Source organism: Leucoraja erinacea, chromosome 7 (assembly GCF_028641065.1).
Source record: "Leucoraja erinacea ecotype New England chromosome 7, Leri_hhj_1, whole genome shotgun sequence".
Lineage (NCBI taxonomy): Eukaryota > Metazoa > Chordata > Chondrichthyes > Rajiformes > Rajidae > Leucoraja > Leucoraja erinaceus.
The window spans coordinates 8741900-8753307 of NC_073383.1; the positions used below are offsets into that span (position 1 = coordinate 8741900).

The following is an 11408-nucleotide window of genomic DNA, read 5'->3' on the forward strand; positions in this document are numbered from 1 at the left end:
GTACAGCCCATTAATACAAACGAGTGTTTGGGAGACCAGTGGTGAGGATTTGCTGGTCTCTGTGGAACTGCAGGCATCTTCTCCCATGGGGGAATGTGATTAAGGTCGCATTTCTGACGTGAACTATTCAGGTTTATGAGCAGTGCAGAGGAATGGAACCGGAGGAAAAACCTGTATACTGGCTCCCTTTTATTTATTTTACTAGTTGTGTCCTCAAATAGTTACAACACCTTGCCACCACTGACAATAGACTTTTACAGATCAGTTATTTCATGTTTTCATTCTCCTGCCGTTTTTTTAAACAGTGGGCTCATAATTATTGCCCTGCAATCCACAGTAATAATTCCAGATGCATGGAGTTTTGGTGGATGATAACTATCTCTACAACCAACTCTTAAAAAACTCCGGAAAGTAGATCCTCTGTTATATCAACTTTTAACTCTCCTATTTTTTTATAATTACTACGTATTTCCATCATAGCATATTGTCACAGGACCCCTGAATCTCTGGGAGTTTTTCTGGTTCATTTTTCCCTGAAAAGAGACACAAAGTAATTATTTCATTCCTCTGTTTTTTTCCTTATAATTACTTTTATAATCTCTGACCCACATTCACCCTCACCAGTTTTTTCCTTTTTGTAAACACTTCATGTTGTTATAAGATCTCCTTGGAATCATCAATCACTCATTCTTGTGAGTTTGTTTAGATATTTGCAACTACAACTAATCTGATGATGATGCTCTGGAGACCTCTGATCATGTTGACTTTTCCCACAGGGCTTCAACAAATATGAATTAGAAGCAAAGTTATATATTAAAATAATGTATTTACTACTAACTAAAAAAGACAAATAAAAAGTTTTTATTTTCACTTCTGTGTCAAACTTGTTTTATTTACTCATACATAAAAGAGCAAGTGATAAACTAAGAATATATTGATAGCGACAGGTAATGAGCTTGGTATTTCATTTTTAACATTGAGTCTATGCTCTGATTTTCTATTCTTGCATCTTCTGGTTAATGGGCCATAATATACTTTTGATTTGCAGTTATTATATAGATGGCCTGATCAAAATAGTTATGTCTTGTGGAATTTCATGTGTTATATTCTTCATTATTATTTCTCGACAAACTAAAATATGTGACGGTTGTCACTATTAAAACATTTAATTTTTACTGCAGTTCCATCCCGATCAATGATAATTATAATTCCAACATTTTTTAATTGTCCCAGGTTAATACACAGCAATTTATTGTAACAACTGTGTGACTATCTAAAGAATATTGTAAATCATATTTCAAAGGTTCACAATGAGTTTTGCTAGTAATAAAACTACTGTGTGGAGATTTGAAATAATGGAGGAGAAAACATTGAATTTGCTTCATATTTCCTTTCCTCTCACTCTCCTAATCCCAGTTTTATTTCCATGTCTTTAATTTAGTTTTTATACATGCTTTGATAGCTCATATTTTGCTGTGCGAATGGAGGAGCTGTCAGTGCTCAAACTCCAACCAAAATTAAGATGAAGGAATGAGCACATAAAAAACATTTTTCTGTCTGAAAGAGGCTGCTTCAAAAGGATTAAAATGTAATTAGAATTTAATTATCCAGAAATTGCAGTCAGTGATTACATTTTCATCCATTGGATACTGTTGCCATGTTTGCTGATGGAACTGGCACAGATCTGCACTAGGAGCTATGTACCACTATCATCGGTCCTTTTTCAGTCAAATGTGGCTTTCATGTAAAGGTAGACCATAATTATTGCTAAATACATTTTCTAGTCTTGGAAAAAATAAATAGAAACATGGAGACACTTTCACTCAAGAAAATGAATGGTTGGAGTTTTTAAAAAGATAGACTACATTTCTTGTGTTTCGAGTCGAGACCCTGAAGAAGGGTCTCGACCCGAAACGTCACCCATTCCCTCTCTCCAGAGATGCTGCCTGCCCCGCTGAGTTACTCCAACATTTTGTGTCTACCATCCTGTAGAAGATGTTGCATGAAGTGCTTTTTCAATCACAGTAAGCGCCAGTGAAAAAGCTTATTGAAAGTATGTGGGCAAAATTAAGAAGGTTCAAGTGTAATAAATCTACCACCTTTGACCACATTGATTGATACATACATTTTCCATTCCAGGGGACTATTTATCCAAGACTGTGGATGGAATGTTTATATATGAAGAACGTAATTTGGACACGGTTAAGTCAAACAAGATGCCACATGATGCTATAGTTGTTGAACAGTGGACTGTCATTGAGGTAAGCTACTGTCCTATTTGTTTAGAGTTTGCATTAGGAATGTCCTATCACTTGTAGTTCAGTATAAAAACCAGGGGGCATATTCTTAATTAGCAGATGGATTAGAGAGATTTAAACCATTTTTTCTCAAAAGGCGTTAGGGATCTGAAGCAATGTCAGGAACAGAAACCTTAATCACTTTTCTAAATGCTTGTGAGCTGTACACAATAATGCATTAGGTGCTAAAAGGTGAGATTAGGCTGGGTAAGATTTTTTTTCTATTTGCACACAACATCATTTGCTAAATAAACTCCTGTGGTCTAAATTGTACACCATTTAAACAAAATATTTCTCAGGAGATGATCGGGGAGAGGAAGATTGTCGCCAAGAGATGAAAGGTAAAGTGATATTCCCTAGGGGACTCTATCGAACAAAGTGCTTGGAAGATCAGGTTGTCTCCCAGTACTCCATTGGTTGGGGAAATGATGCCGACTTACTGGCATTGAAAATTGCTGCCATCTTTGCTTTTATAATGACTTAGCAATTCTTCCAGTTGAGAAAAAAATGTAATTAATTTGTTGGTATTCAAAATTATGAGGGTTTTTGATGGTGCGAATGAGAAATATTTCATTGCAGAGCAGAAATCTTTAGCAACAGTAAGATAATTGAAAGAAGAAAATTGAGAAATTATTTTTATACAGCAAATTGAAATGATCTATTGCCTGAAAGCCTAATGGTAAATGAATCCGTGGTATAATTTAAAAGATAATTGGATGGTCCTTAAAAAAGAATTGCCGTGTCTATATATAAAACTAGACTAAGTGGGACCCGTTGGGTCCCAGCATCACACAGGAGGGCTGGTCATCCAACGCAATATTCCACCTCTCCACCAATTATAATATTGGTGGCCAGTTGGGGTAGGGGGGGGCTTTCTGGAGCACTAGTATGGGTGTTGTGGGCTGAAGGGACTGGTTTCCAGAGGGCTAGTTTGCAAATTGTGCGCCAAATGGATTCTTGGGTTGGCGTCTCAGTCAATCAAGCCTGTTGTGCTGGCAACTCACTCGCGGCTGGTGGGCTGGTAGTTGACTCGAGGCTAATCCTTGAAATTCTATTTCAAGCAGGGTATAAGGCCACCAAATTCAAGTGCAGTTTCTTACCACTTCTAGCAGGGTGCAAGGCCACCAAATTCAAGTGCAATTTCATACCATTTGAAGTAGGGTACAAAGCCTCTAAAGACAGCGAGTCGTGACCTCTCCCTCCTCCATCTTGCAGAGACTGAGCCACACCCACATTTCCGGGTTTTATAACCCCTCCTGGAGTGATTGACAGGAGAGAAATTCTCAACATTTAAAAAAAAACTAATAACACTTTTATTTTTCATTGATGGGAAGAATTCTCTGCATCTGCTCAGCGGAGGGGGACTGAGTAAGATGGCCAAAAATCACAGCCGTAAGTGGTAGCGTTTTATCTAAAATCAATATACAGTGCAAACAGGAAGTGCATTTACAGTAGTGCCTTTTAACTTCAAGCCAAAGCACCCAAGCCACCATTTGCAGTAAGTAGTGCCTTTTCTACTTCAAGCCAAAGCTCCCTAGCCACCATTTGCAGTAAGTAGTGCCTTTCTACTTCGCCCCACCCAAGCCACACCCAAGCCATCATTTGCAGTAAGTAGTGCCTTTCCACTTCAAGCCAAAGCAACCAAGCCACCATTTGCAGTAATAGTGCCTTTCAACTTCAAACCAAAGCTCCCAAGCCACCATTTGCAGTAAGTAGTGCCTTTCAACTTCAAGCCAAAACAACCAAGCCACCCTTTGCAGTAATAGTGCCTTTCAACTTCAAGCCAAAGCTCCCAAGCCACCATTTGCAGTAAGTAGTGCCTTTTAACTTCATGCCGCCATTTTCAGTAAGTAGTGCCTTTCAATTTCAAGAATTTAGAACCAATAGACATATTTTTGCCAGCTTTAGAACCAATAGACATATTTTTGCAAGCTTTAGAACCAATAGACATTTCTTTGCAAGCTTTAGAACCAATAGACATTTTTTGCAAGCTTTAGAACCAATAGAGATTTTTTTGCAAGCTTTAGAACCAATAGACATTTTTTGCAAGCTTTAGAACGAATAGACATTTTTTGCAAGCTTTAGGACCAATAGACATTTTTTTGCAAGCTTTTGCTTTAGAACCAATATACATTTTTTGCAAGCTTTAGAACCAATAGACACATTCTGCAAGCATTTTAGAACCACTAAGGGCACTTACATTTGAGTAGACATGTGTTCAGTGTTACTCACAGCTCAGAGAAACGTGACCCTCTGCCTTCCTCCATCTTGAAGAGACTGTGTGGCACACCACTTCCTGGTTTTATAGTCCCTCCCGCCTACCGCCAGTGGGGGCAGCAGAGAGAATGGGGAATTTTGTAAAAACATTAATATCTCTGTCATTTTTCATCGACGGGAAAAATCCTCGGCATACATGTGGCGGAGGGGGGCTCTGAGCAAGGTGGCCAAAAATGACGGCCGTAGGTGGCGGCGTTCATTCGGAAATTGCAGCACAGATGGCCAAAACCAGTCAAGAACAGACTTTTAGTAATATATAGATGAGCAGCATTACGTGAATAATTGAATTAGTTAATCACCCATTTTTTTTCCAGGGTTGTGAAGTAAAGACTGATTATGGTCCTTTGCTACATACACTGGCTGAATTTGGATGGCTGGTTACTTGTGTGCTAGCCACACCTATCATTCGCCATGACAGGTACATATATTGATGGAGAATTGTTTGACTATCTTGCTGAAGTACTTTTTACAAATCACGTGAGAAATATTTAAGATAAAGATCAATATTTTGACTTTTCACTTTAAATATTACATGACAATTCCAGGTAAGAAGTATATTGTTGTATTCTCAAGTAAATATGGTAAGCATAAACAAATTAATGGAAATAACATATTCTCCTAGGGAAGTATAATGGTTGGGGATATATACTTAAGATAAGTTATAGAAGAATCAGGAGAACTGAAGAATTATCTCAAAAAGTGATGAAGATCTGGAACTCACTGTCTGAATGTTTAGTGGAGCACAAATCCTCATTTTGAAAGCACCAGGTAGACATTGGATATGTTGTAACCTATTTGGATCTAAATAGCTCTTTGTACGATTACACAAACATGAGGGGCCTTCTTCAGTACTATAAATTGTTTTCATTCACTTGTAAAAGGCCCAAGCAACAAACAGGCTATTTTCAAGCAATAACAGTCATTATTTCAAGAACAGATTAGACAGAATGCATGTCAATTTAAGAAATATGTTTGTTAAAAAGTGACGTTTATTCGTCCATTACATCTTTTATCTTATGATTATGGAATTATGTCAGTTCATTACGGAGAAGTGACTGCCTTCATCATTATCTTGTTATCTTCTCATCACCTGCATGCGTCAGGACAATTAACAAATATTATTTTAGTCGTTCTGTGCCTTCCACATTGAACCTATGAATGCAGCCGTGAAGTCTCGGTATGATGGAACACTTCATTTGGTGAGATTAGCAATTGCAGTGCAAGCTAAAGAGAGACTAGAGGTTTACTTATTTATTTTCTCTTTTCCATGGATAATGCTTTGAATGACCCTTTGTGCCTAATATTAGATTCATTGTTATAATCGTTCCAGATCTTGTATATAATGCCATTTATTTCATGTTTACAGTGAAGGAAATTTAGCAACAAAACAAGTAATATTCTTACAGAGATCTGCCATAGCAAGCCATGATCTGCGTCTGGAAAAGGCAGAGGTAGGCTATGTCAAAGGACACTGTAATATTTTGTTTACTATTGCTATTGTAATTATGTTTTTAATACTCATGTGAATTGTATTTTCCAAAGCAAAATAGAAAGTAGAAAATCTTCATGTTAGTTCCAATATTTGCAGTGTCCGAGGTGAAGGAATTGGAGGTTTTTAATTAATTCACAGGATATGAATATGATTGGCAAATGCAACTTTTCTTGACCAACCAAAATTACTTTGGCACTGAATGGCCATCTTGACGACATTTCAGAGTACAGTTATGAGACAGCAACATTGGAGTCATTTACATGATAAGAATGACACACTTTCCGTCCCCCAGGGACATTGATGAACCGGATGGGTTTTTACTTATACACACGGCTCCATTACAAATTTGTTTAATTAATAAATTTAAATTCCTCTCTTGCTTAGTGAAATGTGAAATGTGAACTAATGTCCCTTGGATCATTAATCAGAATATTTAGATTGGAACAGTTGTAAATTAAAGTTCTCTGTTATAGAGCTGTTTGAGATAAACTGTGACAAGGACCCTTGCATCATTTCCAGACTCTCCTTGCAAATCCACACTCTGCAAATAGGTGAGCAACTGTCTCCATAGCAGCCATCCCGAGAGCAGTGTGCTAAGATTCTAACGGTGACTGGGTGGGCCCCTCTCACTGTCAGCCAAGCCAGGTCTTGGTGCTTGTTGGTGAGTTTGGGTGATGAGGCACCTTGCCAGAAAAGCTGGGCAGTCTGCTTAAGGAATCACACCACAGGATCCATCAAGTCCTGCAGTACCAGCAGGATGTTCAATGGAGACCACTGTCCGATGGATTGTGGCCGAAGGTCTGGTTGCGAAAGAACCTTTCCATGGAGGACAGATGGTTTGGCAATGTCCAGCTGACTGGTCATCCTTTGCAACATCAGGGACGGGTAGAACCTCAGCTGGTAATGCCACTTAATGCCCACGTGCTCTACTCACAGCCTGATGCAGCCACACATGAAGATGGCCTGAATTTTCAAATAGCCATGTCACAGTGGCTGTTTGAAAATTGTCATTGATGTAAAACAGTTCTTGGTGCCCCAAGGAGCCCTCTTCCTCTGCATCAGGGCAAGGTGTTCTGTTAGTCTCCAACTAAAAATAGATAGCTGCATATGGATCCTTCAACCGTACCATGGCTCTGTTCCCTTAGGTTTAGTTCCTTCGCAATTCCTTCGCAATTCCTTAAAATATGTCAAGAATCTTCAAAAGGCAACATCTTATTCATCACCATATCGCACATTAACGTGTAATGGAGCTCATCGTAATTAAGGGTTTTGAATTACGGAGGAATCCTACAATCACTAATGTTGAGTGCTTGTGGGTAATACCAGCTCCTTTAATGTACTGTACCTTTTTTTTGACTTGTGAAGTAACTGGGAAAGTTCACAGATTGGCAGCCACCATGTCCCTGGGACATGGTAACATACCTTATGTTTCTCCTTAAAGACTACTCAAGAAAAGTGATGGTCTCCTTCTAGCTTCTAGTCTGAAGTATGACGGTTAAATAATCTTCCCAGGGCCTCCATTAGAGCTAAGCTCTGGACATTCTCCTTCCGGCTCTCCACTTTGGTATCCTCCTTCAAGATTCTCTATAATTACCTTCCTTGTTGATCAAATGTTTGGTTGTCCATTAATCAGATTTTATTTGACAACATTTCTATGATGTGCCTTGGTATATTTTACATTGTTAAAAGTGGTCAATACAAATTGTTGATAAGTTACTCCCAGTTCATAGACTTGAAATCTATGAAATCACACCAACAGAATTATTCCAAAACGGTCCTGTTTTTTGCAGATCTTCTACCATAAAATTAACTATGGTATCATACCTGTCCTACATTCTTTCGGCCACTTGATTCTCTCTCTGCTATTCATTTGAAGGCCAGAGGGTAACCCTGTATATCACCATCCATAGCCATCCTTTGCGATACTAAGATAGATCAGATAAGCTGCGGTTCTGTCATTCCTAGGATCAGTAGCCAAGTGATCAGGGAAGCTAACGCAAAGCATTTTAAAACGTGGTACTTTTTTTCTCTTAAAAGTGCAGACCAATGTCGATTCCTCCATCTTCACTTCTGTCTTTACTCTCACCCCTGCTGATGTGAGTTATCACAGTTCAAAATCCTTATTAATTCTGATCACCTACATTTCTGGAAGCATCATTGTTTTGTTTTGATTATTCTGATATTTTTTACTGTTTTTATTTCAGAGAATATAGAATTCTCAACAGACCATAGTGCACATTTTGATTGTCTCTCACTGTGTAAATATATTCTAATTACCTATGGTCATGTGCTTTTATATTCACTTTTTTAAATTCTCTAGTAAATGGTTTTATAGATGACAGCCGAGCATATTTACTTTCAATAAACTCATGAAAAGTGATAGTAACTGGTAAGATGACATTAACAGTGAACTAGATTAACAAGAACAGGAATAAATTAACAGTGAATGAGGAAAAGTGATTTAATTGCTTATGTTGAAAATTACCTTTAGATGTGCTCAGTAAAACAAAAATGTACTTTCCATTTCTACAAGCCAATTTATTAAGACTTACTTTACAGAAAAAATCTACTCAGCAGCCTAAAACCAACGAAAAAAGCAGAAATTGGAATCGAAACGTGGGTGTGAACACTGGTAAAAATAAGCCTTCAGAATCTGCTGAACATTGCTGTAGTACCACGGAGAAAACCTTCTGGATCAAAGAAACTATCAATCAACATGAAGGCTTTTCAGGGATGCCCAGTAGTGAGAGTGTTCTCAAAGACTTGGATGACGGGCAGCTAGATCAAGAGGAAGAAACACCCCAAGTTACCTGCATATGATGCACACTATTCTGCTATTATTTACAAAAGGTAATTGTATAAAGTTAAACAGAGTTTCTAAATCATACTTTGATAAGATCTGATAGATTTGGCTGAAACAAGAAGAATCCTGTTTTCAACAGAAAACTATGTTGGAAAATATTTATTTTTGAAATCTTTTTATTACCTTTCTATAATTTTACAGCAAACATGTTGACAAATAGTTCAGTCTGTCAGAATCTAAGCTCAGATCCAGGTTTTTAACAAATCAATTACAATTTATCTTGCGAAAGAACTTCAACATGGTTTAAAACTACTTTCTACTTATTTAGCAAAACCTTTCACAGGATAGGGAATATTTACATATCCACAAATATTTATATTTTATTTTACAATTTTCAAGTGATATTTTTGTCATTTGTTCAAGTTATAATATGCGTACTGATATTGTTAATAGTAGGTCATCCTTTCATTTCTGTTTGTACAATTTTTTAATTTTTTAATATTCCTAGCTTTCAAGAATATGTTCATACAGATTAGATTATCACTGAATTATTGAAATTAATTGGGAGCACTGTTCAACAAATGAAAACATTGGCAGATACCTTGCTGACTAACGTAGAAGTCATTATGAATTGTACAAAAAAACATTTAGCTCTGTCCCATTGATATTAGCTAAATCTACTGATGGAAATATTAACTTTAACTTCGAACGCATTGAGGTATTTTATAGGAATCAGTCTGGCACTGGTGTCAATACAATATTCCATCGGTTAACTTATTAATTTCTTTTGTTCATTAGGAGAATAACTGAAAATATTGTTGTTGCCATGTATAAAGAATCTTTTGTAACATTGTGTATACTGAGTACGATATCAGTTGCAGCACTCAGCTGAATCATGTACTTAATGTGGACCACAGTGATATTTTTTCATTTATTGCTCTGCACAATTACCAGTTATATATTATAACATTGAAGAATATGTGCACAATAGTCATCCATCATTTAGGACAATGATTTTTAAGTCATTATAAACATGACTACATGCTTTGTCATACTTACATTATTCATATGATACTGAAGTATTTGTAGTCACACTTGTATTATTTGTACAATGCTGAAGTTAAATGCATCCATGTCCATGTCCAGCAGTGAATTAAAACTCTTCCTTTAACTTAAAAATGAAAACCTTTTGATAGGATGAAAAATTGGGCATGCAGTTACATTTGGATGGCTGCAAGATGCAACCTGCAACCTGTAGTATCTATTTGGCAAATTTCTTGTTGACCAGACACAAAGGTAAAAAAAAACAAAGAACAAGTTACAAAATCTCCATTTGAAATTATACAATCCTTACAATAACCTTTTTTTGTGGAATAAAACAGATTGCTACATTTTTGGTGTATAAATGTTAATTATCTTTGAATTCTGTAAAGTTTTTAACGATGTTACTGTTCAGAAGCGAGGTTTGATGGGTGCTTATTAACATTTATCATTTTGTTAGTGTGAAAGGATGGAATGGGAGAGAGTAAATGGAGCTGACGTTCTTAGATTTTTTGCAGACACTAAAGATTGCAGATGCTGGAATTTGGAGCAAAAACGGATTGCTGGAGAAACATAGCAGATCAGATAATATCGGTGGAGAGAAATGGACAGTGAACAAGCAAGGGTCTTGACTCAAAATGTAGACTGTCCATTTCTCTCCACAGATGCTGCCTTCCTTCAGAATTCTATTTTGCTACTTTAATGTTACAGAGGGAAACAATTTATTGATATCAAACCATGTAATATGCATTACGGGTATTTGTGAGTGTGCTAAAGTTGGAATTAACATTGAGATTCGGATGATTAGATATGTCTTGCAATTAAATTGCAACCTGCCATAATCTTTGATACATGCATAGTGGTTTTTAAATAATTAATTAAAATAACACAGATTGTCGAGAGTGTGATATCATCATTGCAGAGTGACAATCTCATCAACTGATAGACAGAAGGGTTTTGTAAAAAAAATTAGTCTTGCAGCAAAGCATATTATAATGCTAATATGGCCATAGTTATTAGAATACTGTGTTATGATCTTGTATTTTTTTAAATAATAATATGCTGCACAGTATGCTGTTAACTTTAAAGGTGCATTATTTGTCTTATTATTGTTTTTGAACAAAATTCCTGTTTTCTCATGCTATGTTAGTTTTACAGTGTTATTTTCATGTTATGCTTTTTTACACAATATTTTTGAGTTACACGTTCAAAGTTGCAAAAAGCTATATTAAAGTCCAAATAAAATGTTGACTTTTAAAAACAGGAGTTTCTGACTAACTTCAATAGAAATTATAAACCAAACAAATTAGAAATCCAGACACAAGAGACTGCAGATGCTGAAATATAATGAAACAAATTGGTGGAGGAACTCAATAGGTCAAGCAGCATCTAAGGAAGTAAATGGACAGATGGTGTTTTGGGTTGGGACCATCTTTCAGACAGAGATTGGAAAGTAGGAACATAGCTGGGAAGAGAGAAACGGGGGAAGGGGTGGAGC

The 11408-nt window shown here is 36.7% G+C and overlaps 1 protein-coding gene across 1 annotated transcript in view; it reads left to right on the top strand.

The window, feature by feature from the left end:
* Positions 1-11171, top strand: part of rftn2 (raftlin family member 2) — a 43420-nt gene extending 32249 nt beyond the window's left edge. Inside the window, exons 7-10 of the mRNA XM_055637736.1 lie at positions 2140-2261; positions 4889-4992; positions 5941-6025; positions 8626-11171. Coding sequence (XP_055493711.1) covers positions 2140-2261; positions 4889-4992; positions 5941-6025; positions 8626-8886 — 572 coding nt within the window. The 3' untranslated portion in view covers positions 8887-11171. The remainder of the gene's footprint in view (positions 1-2139; positions 2262-4888; positions 4993-5940; positions 6026-8625) is intronic.
* Positions 11172-11408: the final 237 nt, after the last annotated feature.